The sequence below is a fragment of the Hemitrygon akajei genome, chromosome 22 (genome assembly GCF_048418815.1).
Source record: "Hemitrygon akajei chromosome 22, sHemAka1.3, whole genome shotgun sequence".
NCBI classification, from domain to species: domain Eukaryota; kingdom Metazoa; phylum Chordata; class Chondrichthyes; order Myliobatiformes; family Dasyatidae; genus Hemitrygon; species Hemitrygon akajei.
The window spans coordinates 58,524,923-58,548,633 of record NC_133145.1 but is presented as its reverse complement, the minus strand read 5'-3'; the positions used below and the strand labels follow the sequence as shown (position 1 = coordinate 58,548,633).

Here is a 23,711-nt window from a genome sequence, read left to right as displayed (position 1 = left end):
CTGGTTTAGAGGAATATGGGTTTACCTGTGTAGGCACCGTGGTTGGCACAGATGAGCCCGTTTCTGAGCTGTATAAATGTGACTTGGGATACGTACTGGAAGCAGAAAGAGAGTGGCAGAGAGAGGGACAAGAGATGCAAGATGGTGCCAGTCCACCAACACGACTAACAGCAACTTCCTGCAGACAATTCTCAAAACTACTACTACTTCTTCTTTTAAATATACTTCTGCTACTGATCTGTGTGCGATTGGAGCCTATCATTTACATTTTGACGATGTGCTTTTGGAGCCGACCGAGTGATCTGGCGCTTTTGCTGTCTCCGAGGGAATTCGGCGTGGTTCAGAGTGAGGTTGGGAATGGAGCGTGTGGCCTAATGGCAAAGCGAAAACTCATAATCTGCTCCATTACTCACTGATTAAAGGGTCAAGCAAGGTTGTTATCATCGAGGACGAGAGACGAAGGCGAGTGGGTGTTCAGCACCGTCTGCCTGCGTTTGACTGGTCTCTCCCTTTCCCTCTCACTGCTACTGCTGGAGAAAAGGTGCAGGAGTCTGGGTCTTGGGCAAGGTTTGATCGGCACGGGTTGTGGATCAGACTCGTTTTGAGACGACTCTGCAGTTCATGTTATATGTGTTCATGGTTTCTGCTTAATCCTTTTTTATAGATTGCTGACTTGATCAGGGTAGACAGGCTCTGCAGCTTGCAGTCAACAAACGACAGACTGCTAATTGAATTGAACTAAACTGAATACTCCCAGACTGTTTCAAAGACTCTGTGGTTTGATGTTTAATATTTTGTGTGTTATTCACCTGCTTTTTGCTGTTTGTGCAATTTGTTCTTTTTTTAATCATGCATTAGGTGTTTGATGTTTTCTTCCGACAGGTTCCATGTTGTTTCTTGGGTGCCTACAGGAGGATACAACCTTATACTTTGATTATAAATGTACCTTGAATCTTTGACTAATTGGATAACTCACTGAGCCAGTGAAATCTCAATGGGATTATGGCCTCTTCCCATGCCATTAGATTCTAATAAGAGCTTGTTTTTCATCTTTGGTCTTCTCTGTGCTGAAATAACATGCAGAGTGAGCTAATGCACAGTACTCATTCGTTCAATTTCCAATGGAAACCAGAGAGCCTGAACACCAGAGCTGGGTAATCATGCCCATGGCCTAACTTCATACTTCCTGAGAGATTCTGGGCTGCGTCAGTGAGTGGATTGTTAAATGTTGCCAAGTGTTTATGTGATCCCACTTAACATCGATGCTCACCAGTTTTTACCATCTCTCGAAGGCATTGCTGTTACTCCGCTCCGTGATGTCCGCCGGTTATTGGTACTGATCCAAACCATTAACCAGTTCCGCAATAACTCAGAGTGGGCAGCACATCAACAACTGCTTCACATTGTGGAAGTTACAGCAAGCAGAGGGTTAAGATGATGCCCAGGCAAGGTTAGTTTATAGGTAGGGTGCAGTTTGCTCAGGCAAATGAGATCTTTGCACAGCAGGGCAGCAGAGCCAACTGGCGTACAGAGACAAGATAAAAATGTATGGGACATAACTTCACTCAACTTCCCACAACCAATGGGCTCACTTTAAAGGACTCTTCATCTCATGTTCTCAATATTTATTGCTTATTTATTTATTATTATTATTATTATTATTTCTTTCTTTTTGCATTTGCAGTTTGTTGTCTTCTGCACTCTGCTTGAAGGCCCAAGTTGACCAGACCTTTGTTGATTCTGTTATGGTTATTATTCTATACATTTATTAAGTACGCCCACAAGAAAATAAATCTCAGGGTTGTATTTGTATTTTGGTAATGAACTTACTTTGAACTTTGAACCAATGGAAGATGCAAGGCACATACCAACTAGAGGACAATTACTCTACTAACTTCGAAGTATCATTGGTTGCTAGCTTGTAGTTTCTATTGACTTTTAACATCTCAAAGTTCAAAGTAAATTTTATTATCAAAGTGCATACCAGCAACCTTGCTGATGCAAATATAAAAAAAACAATAAATAACAAGAACCTGAGATGAAGAGTCCTTGAAAGTGAGTCCATTGGTTGTGGGAACATTTCTATTATGGGGCAAGTGAAATTATCCCCTTTTGTTCAAGAGCCTGATGGTTGACAGGTGGTAACTGTTCTTGAAGCTGGTGGTGTGAGTCCTGAGGCTCCCATACCACCTTCCTGATGGCAGCAGTGAGAAGAGAGCATGACCCTTGGTGGTGGGGGTCCTTGATGACGGATGCTGCTTTCATACAACAGCATTTCATGTAGATTTGCGCGATGGTGGGGATGGTTTTACCCATGATGGTCTGGGCCGAATCCATTTTTTGTAGGATTTTCCAGTTAAGGGCATTGGTGTTTACGTAATGCAGCCTCTATTGTGAATGGTAATTGATCATGCAAGTAAGAAATTTGAACATTCACAAGGCTACCAATTAATCAATAACTGTCACTACTAATCAGTTCTGTGTAAAAATGACATTTCTTTCTTCAGAGTAATTTTATGTATTGCACTTCACTGCAGCCACAAAATAATTAATAAATTTCATGACATGTGTGATTGATGATAAAACTAATTCTGATATGGATCTCTGTCATGGGCTGATAGTTAAAAGGGGCAGGAAGAGGTGGGAAGGGGGCAAGAAGAGATGCTTTATGGTTGGGAAGGTGGGAGGGGACAGGAAGCACCAGAGAGACAATTTGAAATGATCAATAAACCAATTGTTCGGAATCAAATGACCTTGCCTGGTGTCTCAGGGTTGGGTGTGTCTGCACCCGCTCCACAACCCCCACCGGACACCTGTCCCACACCCCTCCCACAGCGCTCCATCCTCATCATTCCCAACATCCTTTGCTCCCACCAGATTTACAAACTCGCTCACTGCTCCATATTGACAGATACAGTCCTGTGTGCACAAGTCTGAGGCACACCAGCTATATATATGTGCATAGTACTGTACATTTCGATGTATGTGTGACAAATAAAGCCAGTCTTTTAATTCTGAATCGTTAGTTGTTCCATTTTACCTGATGACCAGATTCTATAGTCTCTTATGTCTCTCCATGTGAATCCACCTATCACCTGCTAGGATTTCTCCTCCATCCCTTCAATCCAGGTGAAGGGCCTCAACCCTAAACACTGACCGTGCACTCTGGTCTGGGGATCCTTAGACAATGTCCTTCCTGCATACACCTCATCCTCCTGGAGGACTATTTACTCATTACGTACATGAGGATGGCCTCGCTGTGAACGTGTAAATAGCATAATTAAACATCCCAGGGACACTTTTACTCATTATTCCAGCAACTGAAAAATTAAATAATTATCAGGTGGCCTTGTTAACAGATGCACAAAGTACCAACCGGAACCAGCTGAGTGCATTGAGACTAATTGACCGTAGATCAGCTGTACCATATCTCAGAAAGCGAGCCTTCCCTACGGGAATCAGATCTCCTGCTCAAAACCTGCTTTTGGCTAGTGATTAAATTTACGGTGAATTTACAGTACAGATGTCCTCTCCACAGAGCCAGCCTGCCGTGTATTAATAGTGCAAATTAAAAATACAACTTCATCACACCACTGAGGCGGATGGGAACATCAAGTTGCTAAGCACCTCTGTTTTTGGAGAATAGACTGTCTTATAGCACTACAGCACAGAAACAAGCCCTTTGGCCCATCTGCTATGTGCTGAGCAATTATTCTGCCCAGTCCCATTGCCCTTCTTACCCCTCCCATTTATGAACTTAACCAAACTTCTCTTAAATGCTGAAATCAAACACATATCCACCACTTCTGGCAGCTCGTTCCACCCTCTGAGTGAGAAAGTTCCCCTCAAATGTTTCACCTTTCTCCCTCAGCCCATGACCTCTAGTTCTAGTCTCACTTAACCTCAGTGGAAAGACCTTGCTTGCATTTATTGTTACAGACCCTGTGTCCACGATATTGCCCAATCTGCTTTGCCTGAGCACCCAGGGTTTGACGCTGAGACGGCTGCCAAGCTGAAGAAATTGACAGACACAGATGGTATTGGAGCTATCTACCCACTGTAGCAGCAGCAGGCTTCATGGGGTCCCAGCTGCTCAATAGCCACCATTAAATGCCAAGCTCACCGGGGCTGTTAACCTGTATCTGACCTGAATAAATACAACGCAAGAACTGCCAGCCTGTTCCAACTGGGCTCGTACAGCACGAGAGTGAGACTGGCTTCTTCAGCCGTACACCACGGGGTGAAGCAGTCTGGAACTGAAAGCTTAGCGACCCATTGCTTGCACAGAAAGGGCCGTTTAACGCTTGCATCTGTGCAGGCCAGTGATCCAACACCCCCTCCCTACCGTTCATCCCAGAGCGCGGAAATGTTCAAATATTTAATCCCTTTTCGAATGCTTCCAGTGAAAATTGAAGTCAGGGGATTTGGGCCTGCGCGGTAGCTTAGCGGTGAGCGTGATACCAGCGGCCCGGGTTCAATTCTCGCCCCTGTCTGTAAGGAGTTTGCACGTTCTCCTTGTGACTGTGTGGGTTTCCTCCGGATGTTCTGGTTTCCTCCCATAGTCCAGAAGAGGTACGGGCTGATAGGTTAATTTGTCTCGTGGGTGTAATTGGGCGGTGTGGGCTCGTTGGGCCGGAAGGGCCCTGTTACCGTGCTGTTTCTCAAAATAAAAAGAGTTTATTGTCATTATACATGTAGGCACAGGTGCAATCAAAAGAACTCCCTTGCAACAGCATCACAGGCACATGGCATCAGATAAGCAACATTCGCAAGAAAAACATAAATTATACATAATTGTACAAGAGGGAACTCCTTCAGAGCAAATAAAAGTCTATTTTAATGCAAAGTGATCAAAGTGGTCACAGTGTTGCTATGGTGATTGGGGCTTTGCCAGTTGGTTGACGAAATAAAGGTAGCTATTCTTGAACCTGGTGGTGTGGGACTTCAGAGAATACATTGCCCTTATGCACATTGGTTGTTTGGCAGTCTTGGCTTATTTATAGTTTTTCATAAACTCTATTGTATTTTCCTGTAAATGCCTGCAAGAAAATTGAATCTCAAGGTAGCATATGGTGCTATATTCTGTATATACTTTGAGAATGAATTTGGGGTGCCACAGTAGCGTAGTGGTCCGCACAATGCTTTACAGTACAGGCGACTCGGGTAAATTGTCCCGTGGTTAGGCCAGGGTTAAGTCAGAGGATTACTGGGCAGCACGGCTCAAAGAGCCAGAAAGGCCTATTCCACACTGTATCTCAATAAATACATAAATAAATAAATTTACTTTGACACTACTCTCTACAGCTTCATTGTTCTTTCAAGCAGCACAGATTTACTCACAAACAAGGGAAAGTCTGCAGATACTGGAAATCTGAGCAATACACACAAACCGCTGGAGGAACTCAGCAGGTCAGGCAGCATCTATGGAAAAGACTACAGTCGACGTTTTGGGCTGAAACCTTTTGGCAGGACTCTCCCGCTCATCCCCAAGACCCCTTGCCAATTACAGTTAGGGCCCATGGCCTTGCTGTACTCCTAAACAAAAACGTTTACTAATTTACCACAATCCCACCAAACCAGAAACCAGGCTGTTGAATCTTCTCGGGACATCCTCTGGATCACCCTCTTTCAGGTTCACTAGAATCTCCATTACATGATTCACTGTTGTGAAAAATCAGTTAAGAATTGGTTTCTACTGCAAGGAGAAAATCTGAAAATTGAGTTCAATAGGTCAGGGATCATTTGGGGAGATATTCTACCAGCACTGATGAAATATTGTAAATGTGATTTGACGTCAGGAAATTTTCATCAAAGCCAGAAGAAATTAAAAATCTAAGTTGTTTTAAACTGGTGTAGAAAGAAAGGATGCAAGGCAGAGAGTAAAGTAGTTAAAGTAGTTAATTTATTATCAAAGTACAGATATGTCACCTTATACAAACTTGAGACACATTTTCCTGCAGCATACTCAGTAAATCCAGTAACCCATAATAGAATCAATGGAAGAGCACACCCAACAGGGTGAACAACCAGTGTGCAAAAGACAACAAACTGTACAAATACAAAAGAAAATTAAAGAAACAATCATAATAAATGAATAAGCAATAAGTATCGAGAACATGAGATGAAGAGTCCTTGAAAGTGAGGCTATATGTCGTGAGAACATTTCAGTGAACCAAAAGTAATCCCTTTTGGTTCAAGAGCCTGATGGTTGAGGGGTAGTAACTGTTCCTGAACTAGTGGTGTGAGTCTTGAGGCTCTTGTGCCTTCTTCCTGATAGCAACAGCAAGAAGAGAGCATGACCTGGGTGGTGGGGGTCCATGATAAAGATGCTGCCTTCTTGTAGATGTGCTCAATGGTTGGGAGGGCTTTACCCCTGATGAACTGGGCTGCATCCATTATTTTTTGGAGTACTTTCCATTCAAAAGCATTGGAGTTTCCACATCAGGCTGTGATGCAGCCAATCAATATCACTCCAGCATACATCTTCAGAAGTTTGTCAAAAAGTTTTAAATGTCATGCCGAGGTGTGTGCGGCAGTGACCGGAGAAGCGGCAATGCAGGAAGAAGGCAATCAGTCACCCGATGGTTCCATGCTCTGCCCCACAGAGCCCCTGAGCCGGCTTACTGCCTCCCACACTGATCTGGATGGCTGCATGGGGCGTGAAATCTTTTCTAACTTGGAACAAACAGTTGAAGAGAAAGAGCCAGAAGTTCCCGAAAAGGAAGAAGACTTTGTTGTGCAAGTACGTGGTTTGCCTTGGTCACGTACACCAGAGGAAGTAGCCCGTTTCTTTTCAGAGTGTGATATTCGTAATGGATTGCGAGGTGTGCATTTCACTGTCTCTAAAGATGGTCGTCCAAGTGGTGAAGCCTATGTGCATCTGGCTACTGCTGAAGACTTTAAAAAAGCCTTGGCTAAAGACAGAAAGTACATGGGCCACAGATACATTGAAGTTTTCAAATCTAATGGCAGTGAGATGGACTGGGTTATGAAGCACAGTGGTACCAATCATTCTGATACATCCAATGATGGCACAGTGCGACTCCAAGGACTTCCATTTGGCTGCAGCAAAGAGGAAATTGTTCAGTTTTTCACAGGGTTGGAAATTGTGCCAAATGGGATAACTTTGCCGATGGACTACCAGGGGAGAAGCACAGGGGAGGCCTTCGTGCAGTTTGCTTCAAAGGAGATAGCAGAAAAAGCACTGGGGAAACACAAGGAAAGAATAGGGCACAGCTACATTGAGATATTTAAAAGCAGCAGAAATGAGGTCAGGGCATACTATGATCCACCGAAGAGGCTGATGGGACAGAGACCAGGCCCATATGACCGGCCAATGGGATGAGGTGGTTACCTTGGTGGTCCCCAGCGAAGAGGTGTTCACGATCGAATGCGCAGAGGTGGAGGCTATGATGGTGGATATGGTGGGTATGATGATTACAATGGATATGACAACTATGGTTATGGTGGCGACGAATATGATGGGCCAATGAGGGGCAACAGAGGAATGGGTAACCAGGGATACGGAGGAGCTGGAGACGCCAGCTCAAGCTACCTGAGTGGACACTTTGTGCATAAGCGGGGTCTACCCTTCAGGGCTACAGAGGATGATGTTGCTCATTTCTTTTCCCCTCTGAATCCTTTTCGTATTTACCTGGAATACGGAAATGATGGTCGAGCTACAAGGGAAGCTGATGTTGAATTTGCAACGCACGAGGATGCTGTGGCCGCCATGTCTAAGGATAAAGCTCATATGCAGCATTGCTATATTGAACTGTTCTTGAACTCTACTGCCAGGGGAGGCTCTGGTGGCTGTGGTGGTAACTATGGAGGCCATGGAATGGGAAACCAGGGAGGTTATGGTGGCTCTGGGAACCACGGGATGTCCGGTAACTACGGAGCTGGTTATGGGAATCAGGGTGGCATGGGATCTTATGGTCGACACAGCTGAGGCAATAATGGTGCAGGGGGCTACTACAGCGGCTCTGGAGGCATGGGAATGGGGGTTTACATGGGAGGAATGGGGGGGAATGGGCGAAAGTGGAGGCTGGCGAATGTATTAGGAACTATGCGCGGCTCCAAGGTGAAACTGGCCGCTTCTGATCATTTTTGAGGATATTTTGTTTTCATATTGTGCAGGATTGAGTCAGTGATGTTTCTGCTCTGTTTCTAAAATGGGGTCTGGACACAATAGTTTGTGTTGGTGATAATGTTAATTCAAATCTTAAGATTTCATTTTTGCTTTATTTTTCATTTTAATTTTCTGGTTTAAAAATCCCATTAAATCAGTCTAATAAAGATATTAAAATCTAAAAAAAAATGTCATGCTGAATTTTCACAAACTTCTAAGGAAGTGGAGGCACTGTCATACTTCCTTCATTAAAAGGAATCGACACACATCTATGGAGTGAAATAGACAGATGACCTGGAACATCAACTGGAGGTCTGTAGCAAGTGGAGTGCTGCAGGGATCAGTGCTGGGTCCGTTGTTGTTTATCAACTAAACAACAGCCTGTTCGATACTGTGCTAAACTGGATGAGCAATTCTGCAGATATCACCAAAACTGGGAATGTAGCGGACAGTCAGGAAGACTATCAAAGCTGGCAGCGGGGTCTGGACCAACTAGAAAAAAACATGGGCTGAAAAATGGCAGACGGAATTTAATGTAGGTAAGTGTGAGGTGTTGCACTTTGGGAGGACCAACCTGGTTAGAGCTTACATGGTGAGTGGTAGAACACTGAGGAGTGCGGTAGAACAGAGGGATCCGGGAATACAGATCCATCATTCCTTGAAAGTGGCGTCACAGGTAGATAGGATTGTAAAGAAAGCTTTTGGCACATTGGCCTTCATAAATAAAAGTAATGAGTACAGGAGTTGGGATGTTATGTTGTTCTGTATAAGACATTGATGAGGCCTAATTTGGAGTATTGTGTACAGTTTTGGTCACCTACCTGCAGGAAAAATGTCAATAAGATTTGAAGAGTGCATTGAAAATTTACAAGGATGTTGCCAGGACTTGAGGACCTAAGCTATAGGAAAAGGTTGATCAGGACTTTATTCCCTGGCGTGCAGGAGAATAAGGGGTCATTAGATAGAGGTATACACAGTTATGATGGGTATAGATAGGGTAAATGAGGGCTTTTTCCTCTGAGATTGGGTGAGACTATAACTAGAGGCCATGGGTTAAGTGTGAAAGGTGAAGTATTTAGGGGATACTTCATGAGGGGAAACTTCTTCACTCAGAGGGTGGTGAGAGTGTGGAACGAGCTACCAGCGGAGGTGGTGGATGCAGGTTTGATTGCAACATTTAAGAGAAATTTGGATAGATACATGGATGGGAAAGGGTATGGAGGGCTATGGTCCGGGTGCAGGTCAATGGGACTAGGGAGATTCATAGTTTGGCATGGACCAAGAAGGCCAAAGAGCCGGAATCTGTGATGACCCTATCCTGTTCTATGACTCTATCCACTCAATTCCATAGATGCTGCCTGATCAGCTGAGCTCCTCCAGCATTTTATGTGTTCAGCACCAGATTTCCAGCATCTTCAGCCTCTCCCATGGCAACAAAAAAGAACACAATGCAGGGTAAAAGAGCCAAGAATAAATTACAGGGTCCAGAGGTGGTGTTGCCAGCACACACTGTCTGAACGTGGGTGTGTGGGTTCTAAGCTGTTTCAGTTACACATCTTTGGTTTGAAAACAGACTTGCTTTCTTTGACCCAAAAGAGTTGCATAAATTTGCAAGGCAAAGAGACTGTGAACAGTAAACATAAAAGATCCTGCAGATCACAAACAAGATAAAATCTTAACAAAAAACACACACACGCACGCACACACACACACACACACATACACGTGCGCGCGCGCGCACACACGTATACACACACAATGCTGAAGGAACTCAGCAGGCCAGGCTATGGGAAAAAATACAATTGACATTTCGGGCCAAAATCCTTCAGCAGGACTGGAGAAAAAGAAAAGCTGAGGAGTAGATTCAAAAGGTGGGTTGAGGGGAGACAGAAACACCAGGTGATAGGTGAAACCAGGAGGGGGAAATCCAGAACAACACAGACCGAATACCGGAGGAACGCAGCAGGTCAGGACGGATCCTGAAGAAGAGTCGCAGCTTGAATGTTGACTGTTCATTCCTCTCCATGGATGCCGCCTGACCTGCTGAGATCCTCCAGTATTTAGATTGTGAATGGAACAACGTTGGCTGGCTGCTAAGTGTTATAATTCCATAATATTTGGTACTTTAATGCAGTTGCTCCACTATTTACACTTTATCCTGGATTGTTATTCTAGCTCAATGCACTGTGTATTGATTTGATCTGATTGAACAGTCCACAGGACAAGCTTTTCACTGTACATTTGACAATAATAAACCATTACCAATACCTGATAGAAGGTGCATGCATCAGCCATCAAATCCAACCCCCTTCATCCCTGCTGATCTCCCAAAGACTCACTGGTATGTACAGGATGTTCATAACCCAATAAGACTCGTATCTTACTTCCCCCCCCCCATCTAAATGCACATTAATTGAAAGCACGATGAGATCTGAGGTGACCCTGCTCGTTGCTAGTCAACAGCAAAACTCAAAGGAATTGTCTCTCTGTGCACCACACAATGAGTTCACTCGGCTGTTCGAAAGCTTGATCAATGTATGGATTTCCAACATCAGTGAGTCCATCTGTGTGCTATTACTGTCCTGTCGGACTAAATCAGCTCACCGACTACTTAGAGATGGAACAGCAGATAATAAACCCATCAGGCTCCCTTTCACAACTGGATTGGCAGCATTGAGTTGAGAGGGAACCGATAGATGGAGGTGAATTTTAAATACCAGAATGAGATTACAGCAACCTGTCTGTCACCCAGTACCCAGGAAGGAATCAGGTTTTACTTTTACAGATGGATTTGTGCTGCAAGGTTCTCTCTTGCAAATTCCCTGTTGACTAACAACAACCAGGGCCACCTCAGATCTCGTCTCAGTGGAACGGCGATGGGGGGTGGGGCGGTGAGGTTGGTGGTTGCTGTGGGCACTACCCACTGGGTATTGGTTTATTATTGCCACAGAGATACAGTGGAGTTTGTACGTTCTCCCTACGACCATGTAGGTTTCTGGTTTCCTCCAATTCCAAAGATATACCAGTTGGTGGGTGAATTGGTAATAGTAAATTGTCCAGTGATGTGTACTGATTGTGTATGATCAGCCATGATCACAGTGAATGGCAGTGCTGGCTAGAAGGGCCGAATGGCCTACTCCTGCACCTACTGTCTATTGTCTATTGTGATTAAATCAGGGAGTCACTGAAGGGCCGTGGGCACAGCTCAAAGGGCCAGAGAGCCTATTCCACACTATATCTCAATAAATAAATATGCTTGTCTTGCATACTGTTCATACAGATCAAATCATTAAAATGATAACAGTGCAGAATGATGTGCAGGTAAATGTTAAAGTGTAAAACCATAACAAGGTAAACGATGAAAGCACTCTTGTATGCTAAGTCTAGCTGATCATACAAGAGATCTGTTTGAGAGTCTGATAACAGTGGGCTTATCAGAAGCTGTCCTTGAACCTGCCAGTACGTGCTTTCAGGCTTTTACATCTTCCACCTTATGGGAGAGGGGAGAAGAGAGAATATGCAGGGTGGGTGGGGTCTCTGATTATGCTTTAATTGAAGCAGCGAGAAAAGTTGACAGAGTCCGTAGAGGGCAGGCTGCTTCTTGTGATGTGCTGAGCTGTATGTACAATACTGCAGAGTTTCTAAAACAAGAGAAAATCCGCAGATGCTGGAAATCCAAGCAAAACACACAAACTCAGCAGGCCAAGCAGCATCTATGGAAAAGAGTACAGTTCTGCTGAAGGGTGTCGGCCCAAAACAACGACTCTACTCTTTTCCATAGATGCTGCTTGGCCTGCTGAGTTCCTCCAGGTAGGGGGGGTGGTGTGTGTGTGTGTGTGTGTGTGTGTGTGTGTGTGTGTGTGTGTGTGTGTGTGTGTGTGTGTGTGTGTGTGTGTGTGTGTGTGTGTGTGTGTGTGTGTGTGTGTGTGTGTGTGTGTGTGTGTGTACGTGTGTGTGTACGTGTACAGTTTCTTGCAGATATGTGCAGAACAGTTGCCATGCCAAGCAATTAGGCATCCAGACAAAATTATTTCTACGGTGCATTGATTAAAAATTGGTAAGAGTCGATGGGAATATGCCGGATTTATTTAGCCTCCTGAGGACATAAAGGCGTTTGTGAGCTTTCTTGCCTGTGACATTAACATGGTTGGACCAGGACAGGGTATTAGTGATGTTCACACCTGGGAACCTGAAGCTCTCAACCCTCTGAACCTCAACATCGTTGACGCGGACAGGAGCAAGTTCACTGCTCCCCTATGTGAAGTCAATGCTTCGCTGATGTTTAGGGAAAGGTTGTTGCCATGACACCATGTTACTAAGCTCTCTAACTCCTTCATGTACTCCAACTCATTGGAGTTTGAGACGTCAAGTCAAGTCAAGTCACTTTTTATTGTCATTTCGACCATAACTGCTATGTACGATACATAGTAAAAATGAGACAACGTTTTTCAGGACCATGGTGTTACATGACACAATACAAAAACTAGACTGAACTACGTAAAAAACAACAAAGAGGGAAAAAAAACAACTACACTAGACTACAGACCTACCCAGTACTGCATCAAGTGCACAAAACAGTGCAGGCATTACAGTGATCCACTATGGTAGTATCATCTGCAAACTTGTGGATGGGGCCACAGCAGAATCCGATCGTGCCATGATCAGTTTACCGGGAGTAGAGTAGGGTGATGTAGATGGATCGCAGCAGAGTCCAACCATACCATCATGAGTAGAGTAGGGTGCTTGGAACACTGCCCAATGGAGCACTAGTCTTTAGAGTCAGTGTTTTCCAGCGGGTGGAACTGGAGCATTTCCCCACATCTTCTCTCCCCACCCCGTGAGCCCAAACTATCAGGGCTGGGTCAAACTGAGCAGATGGCCTCATGGAGTCACTCGCTGGGTCCGAGTCAGCGAGGCTGCAGTGATGCAATCTCAAGTCGTTGGTGACATACCAAATCTCCTCAAATGCCTAACAAAGCAGAGCTGCTGCCATACCTTCTTCGATGTGTAGCATCCCAATGAAGACAAACCAGCAGCTTGACTTCATTATTAGGAGTTTGAGGAGAGTTGGTACATCAAAAATGATTTGCAAATTTCTAGATGAACGGTGGAAGGTATCCTATTGGTTGCATCACAGGCTGGTGGGGTCTAGATTAGGGGAGGCTCCAGTGCCCGGGATCACAGGGCGCTGTTAGCCAGAAGAAAATACAGTCTACGATTAGTGGTTTTGATGAATCAAGGACAGAGGAAGCAGACAAACCAATTGTCTTTGTTCAAAAGGGTTTCGGCCTGAAATATTGACTGTATTTTTTTCCATAGATGCTGCCTGGCCTGCCGAGTTCCTCCAGCATTTTGTGTGTGTATTGGCTCGGATTTCCAGCACCTGCAGACTTTCTCTTGTTTGTCTTTGTTATCCCTCCCCCCCATCTTGTGGACTCTGAACTGATTCTTGCTCTGAGATTATCTAAGCAGAGCAAGTGAATGTGGACACAAGGAGCTTCAGGTAATGACTGGCTAAACCTGATCCCATGCTCAGACAAGCACCTATTTGTTATGTAAAGCGTGCAGACTCTGAACTGAGTCTTGTCTGGGACAATCTAATCAGAGCAAGTGAATGTGGACACAAGGAGCTTCAGGTAATGACCTGCTAAACCTGAGACCATTCCCAAGATGAGCAGCTACTTATTATGTAAAACGCCAGACCTACAAAAGAAGCAATCTGTAATCTCGTTAGACTCTGTCTGGGTCACCTCATTTAACTGGTTTGGACTAGTCAGACTTGAAAGACACAAATACACAAGCCTGGGGTGGGCACAGCAATGAAACAACATTGGTTGTAGCCCTAGGATAAAACCAGTAAGGAGACCAACCATCATGGATAAGGAAGACCCCACGGACAAGTGGAGACTGGGACCACAAGGATCGCATGGCCAACGTAGACTCTTTTCCTGGGTAATACCTTTTCTCTTCATTGACTGTTCATGGAGGGTCAGGGAACTCTAGTGGGGTGCACACAGGTAGATAATAGACAATAGACAGTAGGTGCAGGAGTAGGCCATTTGGCCCTTCTAGCCAGCACCGCCATTCACTGTGATCATGGCTGATCATACACAATCAGTACCCCGTTCCTGCCCTCTCCCCAGATCCCTTGACCCCGCTATCTATAAGAGCTCTATCTAACTCGCTCTGGAATGCATCCAGAGACTTGGCCTCCACTGCCTTCTGGGGCAGAGCATTCCACATATCCACCACTCTCTGGGTGAAAAAGTTTTTCTGTATCTCTGTTCTAAATGGCCTACCCCTTATTCTTAAAAGTTGAATTTCCCCATGGGGATGAATAAAGTATCTATCTATCTATCTATCTAAACTGTGGCCTCTAGTTCTGGACTCACCCATCAGCAGGAACATGCTTCCTGCCTCCAGTGTGCCCAATCCCTTAATAATCTTATATGTTTCAATCAGATCCCCTCTCATCCTTCTAAATTCCAGTGTATACAAGCCCAGTCGCTCCAATCCTTGATTGTCTGTGAACCCAGGTGTTTTTTAGTTGAAACAATAAAAATTATTTGTTGGTAAATACAGATTCTCTGTGCCTCACTGATCATTATTACCAGGGTGATTCTTGTAACAGCAGCACGGTAGTGTAGCGGTTAGCACAATAGCTTTACAGCCCCAGCGATTGGAGTTCAATTCCCACCACTGTCTGTAAGGAGTCTGTACGTTCTCCCCTTGTGGGTCTCCTCTGGGTGCTCTGGTTTCCTCCCACATCCCAAAAAGAAACAATTAGGGTCAATGTTGGTGCTGGAAGTGTGGTGACACTTGCAGGCTGCCCTTACAGCATCCTCGGAACACGTTAGTTGTTAACGCAAAATGACATAGTTTCCTGCACATAGTGCATAGTTTCAATGCACATGTGACAAATGCTAATTTTAATCTCTTTTTCTTTAATTACATATGCTGCAGAGGGTGGTAGACTCAAGCAGCTCCATTGCGGGCACAAGCCTCCTCATCATTGAGGGTGCCTTCAAGAGGCAGTACCTCAAGAAGATGGCATCCGTCACTAAGGTCCCTCACCACCCAGAAGGTGCCTGTTTCTCATCATTACCTTTGGGGAGGACACTCAAATATTCAGCTTTCTCCCTGCGGCTATCAGATTTACAGTCAACGAATCCTCGACACTACTTTAAACATAGAACATAGAATAGTACAGCACATTACAGGCCCTTTGGCTCACAATGTTGTGCCAACCCTTAAACCCTGCCTCCCATATAACACCCCACCTTATATTCCTCCATATGCCTGTCTAGTAGTCTCTTAAACTTCACTAGTGTATCTGCCTCCACCACTGACTCAGGCAGTGCATTCCACGCACCAACCACTCTCTGAGTGGAAAAACCTTCCTCTAATATCCCCCTTGAACTTCCCTCCCCTTATCTTAAAGCCATGTCCTCTTGTACTGAGCAGTGGTGCCCTGGGGAAGAGGCGCTGGCTGTCTACTCCTCTTAATATCTTGTACACCTCTATCACGTCTCCTCTCATCTTCCTTCTCTCCAAAGAGTAAAGCCCTAGCTCCCTTAATCTCTGATCATAATCCATACTCTCTAAACCAGGCAGCATCCTGGTAAATCTCCTCTGTACCCTTTCCAATGTTGTATTATTGTGTTTCATTATTGTATTTTTGCACTATTTATTTGTTTTGTAATTTATAGTAATTTCTTTGTCTTCTCTCTGCACTACTAACAACTATTCTCACATAACACAACTCAGTGATAATAAATCTGATCCTGGAAACCTGGGTAGTAAATATTATCAGCAATATGTGCCATGTCATATGACTCGGGTGATCATGGTGTCATAACCTTGATTATTCTTGGCAATATTTTCTATAGAAGTGGTTTGCCATTGTCTTCTTCTGGACAGTGTCTTTACAAGGTGGGTGACCCCCAGCCATTATCGATACTCTTCAGAGATTGTCTGCCTGGCGTCAGTGGTTGCATAACCAGGACTTGTGATATGCACCAGCTGCTCATACGACCATCCACCACCTGCTCCCATGGCTTCACATAACCCTGATCGGGAGTCTAAGCAGGTGCTGCACCTCACCCAAGGTGACCTGCAGGCTAACGAAGGGAAGGAGCATCTTACACTTCCTTTGCTAGAGACGTATCTCCACCCTGCCACCCACAGGGTCGTAAAAGGCACTGAAATACTACTGTTACGCTGTTATAAAAGTAACACTCCATGGACTTTCCCATGCCAGGAGACATCGTATTGACAAAGCCAGTCCCATTTGAAATCATGGGTACCATTAATATTCTTTCAACCTATGAGACACCAAATGAGTGAAATGTTGTGTCCTGTGGAGATAACAGGGGTGGAGGTGGATTGGAACATTTAAGAGAAGTTTGGATGGGAAGGGTATGGAGGGCTATGGTCCAGGAGCGAGTTGATGGGACTGGACAGAATAACAGTTTGGCATGGACTAGATGGGCCAAAAGGCCCGTTTCTGTGCTGTAGTACCCTTTATCTCTAGGGACAAAACTGGAAGGGTGACTACCTCTGTTCTTCCATCTGTCACTCCATTGAGATCAAAGTTAAGAAGAGAGAACTGTTTAACTATCCAGGTGAGGCGAAAGTCAGTCATCAAACATTTCCTGAACTGCTGAGTGCCTCTGGTGAGTGCCACCATTCAAATATTGGCTGCTCATTAATCTTTCTACAAAGACATTTTAGAACATAGAACATTACAGCTCAGTCCAGGCCCTTCGGTCCACAATATTGTGCCAGCCTTCCAACCTACTCTGAGATCAATCTAACCCTTCCTTCCCACGTAGCCCTCCATTTTTCTTTCATCCACGAGCCTATGTAAGAGTCTCTAAACTGGGTTTCTCAACCCTTAATCCTACTCATATGGCATATTTAAAATGGAGGTTGATAGGTTCCTGATTAGTAACCGGGATAAAGGTAACAGCAAGAAGACAAGAGAATGGGGTTGAGAGGGATGGCATGATGGAATGGCAGAGCAGACTCAATGGGCCAAGTGGCCTAATTCTGCTCCCATGTCTTATGGTTTTAAATGTCCCTAATATACCCTCTTCTACCATCATCCCTGGCAGTGTATCCCTGCACCCACCACTACCTGTGTAAAAACCTAACTCTGACATCCCCTTTTACTTTCTTCCAAACACCTTAAAATTATGCCCCCTCGTATTAGCCATGTCCACCCCGGGAGAAAGGCCTTGGCTATCCATTTTCTCTATGCCTCTTAGCTTTTGCACCTCTATTCTTTCCTGTTTCGGTGAAAGTAAGGCGGCTATTACTGAAGCTGTGACTGTTTGGCCTGATCTGTTCTCAATGGTGTTTGATTTCTTGCCAAGAAACTTGCCCTCTGTGGAAAGTAGCAACTGTTCCTGAATTAATCGACAGATTCATCTGACCACCATCTCTGTGGACTGACTAAATATAAAGGCAGGTGAAACTGGGAATACGTCCCAGGTTAGGCAGCACCATCTTAAGTCAGAATCCTTTCATAGAACTGGTGATTTTAAGCCTATACAGAAATGAGGAAAAAGGGGAGGGTGAACTTTAAATTTCCTGCCTTATTAAAGCACCAGATTTTTGATACGAATTCGACATTCGATATAACATATAACAGCAAGTAGGTTCCAAAGAGTCAGATTAGATTTCTCGCTCTTTGGAATTCACGAAGACCCAGGTAATGATTAAATTGTTGAGCATGCTGGACAGTCGTACCTAAAAGGATTTTCACAAGGAAGTTTTATTTATCAAAAAATGTTGAAGTTGCTTCCTACTGTAAGTAAAAATTTAAATTCCTTTTTTTTCCACTGTACTACTTCCAAGATAAAGAAAGGCAACTCTGTACTTATATAGTGCCTCTCACGATCTCTGTAAGCTCTTTATATCGAAATATTTTTTTTTAAAGTGCAGTCACCTGATCAGTTCATTATGCAAACCAGCCTCCCACTGCCTCAGGAGAGCAGCCAATATAATCAAGATCTCCAACCTCCACCCCCTCCCCACCTCGGACATTCTCTCTTCTCCCTTCCCTTACCAGGCAGCAGATCCTAAAGCCTGAAAGCACATGCCTCCAGGCTCAAAGACAGCTTTTATCCCACTGTTAACAGACCCTTGAAAGGACCTCTCATAGACTAAAAGATCACTTGATCTCCCAGTCCACCTCATCATGGCCCATGCACTTTATTCAGAGCCATTATCACTGTCTGATGCAGAGTGAAATTTATTGTTTTGTGGCAGCAGGACTTTACAAAGACATAAAAACTATAAATTACAAACTAAATAGAGATTGCAACTCTACACTCTGCACTGTTTCTCTTGTACTGCTTAGGAATGGCATGATCTGATTGGACTGTTAAGGTTCGTATGTTGTGGGCATGCCACATTGAGACAAAAACAACAGGAGAGCGTACAAACTCCAACAGTGGCAAGGAGTGAACCCTGATCTAACAGCTGGCGCTGTACAGCATTATGCTACACCGCCACACCCCCCATTTTCCCAGATAGTATTTTATAAGAATCTACATTTCACAAGTGTGGAGTATTGGCATTGCAAACAGCAGTGAGGAAAATATGATAGATTACAGAATCATGAGTTTAATTTTAATTGGTAATAATTAACAATAGATACAATCAATACTAAGTTAAAAAGCTATAAAATAAAATTTAGAGTGGCACAGTAGGAAGTGAACGTAACGCTTTACAGCACCGGCAATCATTGATCGGGTTTCAATTCCCACCACCGTCTGTAAGGAGTTTTGTATATCTCCTCGTAACTGTGTAGGTTTCCTCCGGGTGCTCCGGATTCCTCCCACGTTCCAGAGATGTACAGGTTGTGTTAGTGTTGTGGGCATGCTATGTTGGCATCAGAAGCAGGGCAACACATGCGGGCACAATACTCACTGGTTTGATTTGATGAAAAAGGACACATTTTGTTCACTGCTCCAATGTATATGTTACAGATAAAGCTGCTGTTTAAATTGCAAATAATAATCCCTAAATGAGGGGAAATATGCTATATTACAAGATCATGTGATAATTTTGTTTTGACATTAGATGAAATAAATATTTGTTTGCTCCAACATTATCATTATGAAATTCAAGCAAGCACAGGTAATTCCAAGCTCATTGTTTAGAACCTTAATGCTAGTCATAAACCACTGGAAGCCTCTTCAATTTTCCACTCAATATTGTTTGGGTTCTATTGGATTCCAACCTGGTAACTATTCTATTACCTAAAATATAAAGTTTTTAAAGCCCTTTCATTTAAACAGCAATATATTGTGGAGTCTTCCTAATGTGCTTTGTTCCATATTCTTGCAATTTGCACGTCAAGTAGCAGATCGTACCCACAAGATAATGGACTGGCAGTCACTTCTCGTTGACCTTCTCCTTTCTGAATGCCAGCTGCACTTCAGTCAACAGCACTCCTGACTCTGACTCACGAGGCTGCGGGTTCATCTGGCAGGCCAGAGGAATCAGACACAAAAGACACGAGTGCTGGATCCGTCCACTTGCCATCCTTGCTAACTGAGAACACCTTCAAAAGGCGATGCTTCAAAAAGGCAACGTCCATCACTAAGGGTCCCCCACCACCCAGGACATGCCATTTCCTCATGGATACCACCAGAGAGGAGGTACAAGAGCCTGAAGAGAGACACTCAATGTTTTAGAAAAAGCTTCTTCCCCTCCGTCGTCAGATTTCTGAATGGACAACAAATCCATGAACCACCTCACTATTTCTGCTCTGCTTATTTTAATGATATATCTCCGATTGTAATTTATAATATACTGTGTATATTGCAGGGGTACTATTGCCGCAAAACAAATTTCACAGTATATGTCAGTGATAATAAGTTAGATTCTAAACCAAAGCCCCTTCTACTCTCCCAGGAAATGTGAATGATTCCAGCCACCATCACAGATGTGTAATAAAAAAGGTATTTTTTTAGATTTCTCTTTAAAATGCACAAATTGATTTGTTTTGAAGTTGGAATTGGCTTATTATTGTCATACACTATGTAATGAGGTGGAGATATGTCTCCACCAAAGGAGGTGTAAAGTGCTCCTTCACTCCACTAGCCTGTGGGTTACCCTTGGGCAAGGTGTAACACCTGCTTTGCCCCCCCCCCTTCCCCGATCACGGTCATATGAAGCCATGGGAACAGGTGGTGGACGGTCATATGAACTGTTCGTGCATATCACAAGTACTGGTTATGTGACCACTGACACCAGACATAGACAATCTCTGAAGAGTATTGATACTGGCTGAGGCCACCCATGTTGTAAAGACACTGTCCAGAAGAAGGCAATGGCAAACCACTTGTGTAGAAAAATTTACCAAGAACAATCATGGTCATAGAAGGACCATGATCGTCCACGTCATACCACACAGCATAGAAAGACGATGCTGTTAATATTTACACTATATACAGTGTCATCGGTTAATCAGGGCAGCCGCTTATTTGGACAACTGTTAAAGAACAGAAACTAATCCAGAAAATTGCTGAGATTCCCTTTCTGTATTTGGGACACCATGCCACTTAACTGGACAGGAAACTGCTGCTGAAAGGTTTCTAAAGATTGTCAGTCCTGTGCATTACACCATTCTTAGAGCAAACAGTTTTTAAGTAGCATCACTTGCATATGTTTGCATTCAAAAAGCAGCACTTTGCCACTAATAGTTGGCGAGTAATAAACAGCAAGGCAATTCAGAACCGTTTTGGTCACTGGTGAATTTGAAGGTATCGAAAATCATCCTGAATGTTACAATGATTTGGATTGTATGAAGCATTGTATGAAGCCAGTCCGTTATCTGCAGAGAGAGAGAGAGAGAGACAGACAGACAGACATGGGGGGGGGGGGAATAGAGACGGGAGAGAGAGTGATGGGAGAGAGAGACATGAGGAGGGGAGAGATAGAGACGGGGGAGAGAGAGAGAGTGAGAGAGACGGGAGAAAGAGAGAAAGTAAGGGAGACGGGGAGTCGGAGAAGGATGAGGTAGGGAAAGGACAGGTGGAGGGGAAGTGACAGAGAGAGTGGGTGACGGGGGAGGGTGAATGACCGGGAAGGGGGGGGGGGGGGGGAGAGAGAGAGAGAGATAGAGAGAGAGACAGCGAGAAACTGGGACTCATACAGATGATGACAGATGGACAGAATGAAAACGGAAACAGCAAGAGCGACGGAGAAAGAGGAAGAGGGAGATGGGGAAAGAGGGAGATGAGGATAGACAGAGACAGAGTGACAGAGATGAAGAAACAGACAGACGAAGAGGGGTAAAGTGAAATAGAAAGCTGGATCAGTGGAGAGCTAACATAGGGAGATGTGTTAGGGAGGGGAAGTAGGGAGAGTTGGAGGGTGATGGAGATAGAGGGACAGTTAAAGAGATGAAGAGGGGGATATATAAAGAGATCGAGAGAGAAAAGAGATAGATAAAGAGAAGGATAGTTATAGATATAGAGAGAGATGGAGGGACAGAGAAGGAGAGGGAGATGGAGAGTCGGAGGCGAGGGAGAGGGAGATAGAGGGACGGGGATGGAGGGACGGAGAGGGAGGGAAAGGAAGGGACGGAGAGGGAGGGATATAGATAGATAGATAGATACGGATGGAGAGAGAGAGCGCACCCAGGAACATAATAAGTGGTCAGTCTGTGTTTGTGTTACCGACGAAGCTAAATCGCCAGAGGGAATATTAACAGAAAGCTCTGAAAATAACGGATTTTTGCTACATTACAAACAGGTTACTGTCTGCAATATGGCCCCAGGTGAGCTCTTAAAAGTGTTCCGCCTAATTTTTAAAAATATATTATTTCTTTTGCTATTTTCATAACATTGCTTGATGATTCTGGCACTATTTTAGCTTTCGAGTTGCACGCGGACAGCTTCGGGTATTAGATGCCACTGTCACTTTCAATATAGCTAAATCCTTGGATGGGATAAGGTGTTGACAGGAATCCGCTCCCCCCCACCCCCCCTTGCCCGAGTTGCCCCACTCGCCGCTGGGTCGGATCTTCAGGTTATTAAAATTTCTTCCAATTAGTCTGAAGCTAAATGTCAATAAGCGATGAATAATCATCACCAAGAGCGCAGGCGAATAACGATATAACTAACCCCCCTTTCAGAATTCACAGAACGATCGAAAGATTAAGAGCAAGTCCCAGATTTGTGGACATTCGCATTTGCTGGGTAGATATGACAATTTTTCAGTACAAGTTAATTGATTTTTAATATTTAAAACTAATTTGCTAAAAAAGGTCAGTGCCACAAATAAATTCCGATTAGTACTTAAATGTGATTGTGTATGCGAGATAAATACTTTAAATATTTGTATCTATACAGAATATATCATGCTACGCGTAATAGATATTTGCCACCAGAAGAATATATTTGTAACAGGCAGCCCAAAATTTTAATCAAACAATTTTCCTTCACTTCCAGTGAAATCTCTGCTGTTGCCTTCGCAGCCAATGTCTTAGTTGTATCTGGAGCTTCCCACAACTGCCTCTCGCAAATGTTGCTTGAGCGAGCAGAAGAGCTGCTGTTATTATTTATCGCCCTTACCTTCCGCAGGAAAGCCATTCGTGGCCGGAATTGCTGGCCCTGATTGAAGCTTTTGACTGTCATCTTCCTGCCGGTTGTGTGAGGGGCCGCCGCGCTCGCAACGAGATGAGGGCAACTGAAGATGTAGGGAACCCCGTGCCCGCGCCTGCGCGCCCGCCCGCGCGCCGCTCCGGTTACCACGGCAACCGCGGCCGGAGGCGCCCGGGCGGGCTGTCAATCAGCGCTCCCCCCGCACCCCGCCGCCGCCGCCGCCGCGCCCCGCGGAGACCTGCTCCCCCGGGGGGGTGGTTCGCCAAGTACCTCGGCAAAGAAAGAGACTGACTTGCCGCTGCAACAAGATACCGTCGAACAATGCGCTTCTCTCAGGTAGAAGGTACTAAAGCCTCAGGAGTCACACCCCCCAGGTTCAAGAACAGTCACAGCTGTACTACCTCACGCCGTCAGGTTCTTGAACCAAAGGGGGGGGGGTAGCACACTCATTTGCCCCATCCATGGAGATGTTCCCGTAACCAATTACCTCACCTTTAGGCCCTTTTATATGTGATGTTCTCGTCATTGATTGCTATTTATTTATATTTGCATGGCCTGTTGTCTTCTGCACTCTGGTTAATCTTCAATTGATCGTGTTATAGTTACTATTCTATAGATTTGCTGAGTATGCCCACAGGAAAAGTAAATCTCAGGGTTGTATGTGGTCACATATATGCACTTTGATTACAGAGTTTACTTTGAACTTTGGCCCTGAGCCACAAGAGGAGATGTTAGGAGAAAATTCTGTAATGTAATGTAAGGGTTAATGCACGAAGAGCCCTTGTGCTCACTGGAGTTTAGAAGAATGAGGGGATCACATGGAAACCTATTGACTTGGAAGGCCTGGATAGAGTGGACATGGTGAGGATCTTTCCTGTAGTGGGGGGGGGGGGGAAGTCTATCCATGTACTTTTCTAAATGTCTTTTAAATATTGTTGTTTAAATGTTAGATTTGT

General features: G+C 44.5%; 1 protein-coding gene and 1 pseudogene across 3 annotated transcripts in view; one reads left to right on the top strand and one right to left on the bottom strand.

Moving 5' to 3' along the window:
* Window positions 1-22,846, bottom strand: part of LOC140714787 (regulator of G-protein signaling 9-like) — an 87,690-nt gene extending 64,844 nt beyond the window's left edge. For all 3 annotated transcript variants that reach the window (XM_073026358.1, XM_073026359.1, XM_073026360.1), the window contains exon 1: window positions 22,726-22,846. In XM_073026358.1, coding sequence (XP_072882459.1) covers window positions 22,726-22,788 — 63 coding nt within the window. In that variant the 5' untranslated portion in view covers window positions 22,789-22,846. The remainder of the gene's footprint in view (window positions 1-22,725) is intronic.
* On the top strand, window positions 6,562-8,237 carry LOC140714786 (heterogeneous nuclear ribonucleoprotein H3 pseudogene; annotated as a pseudogene).
* Window positions 22,847-23,711: the final 865 nt, after the last annotated feature.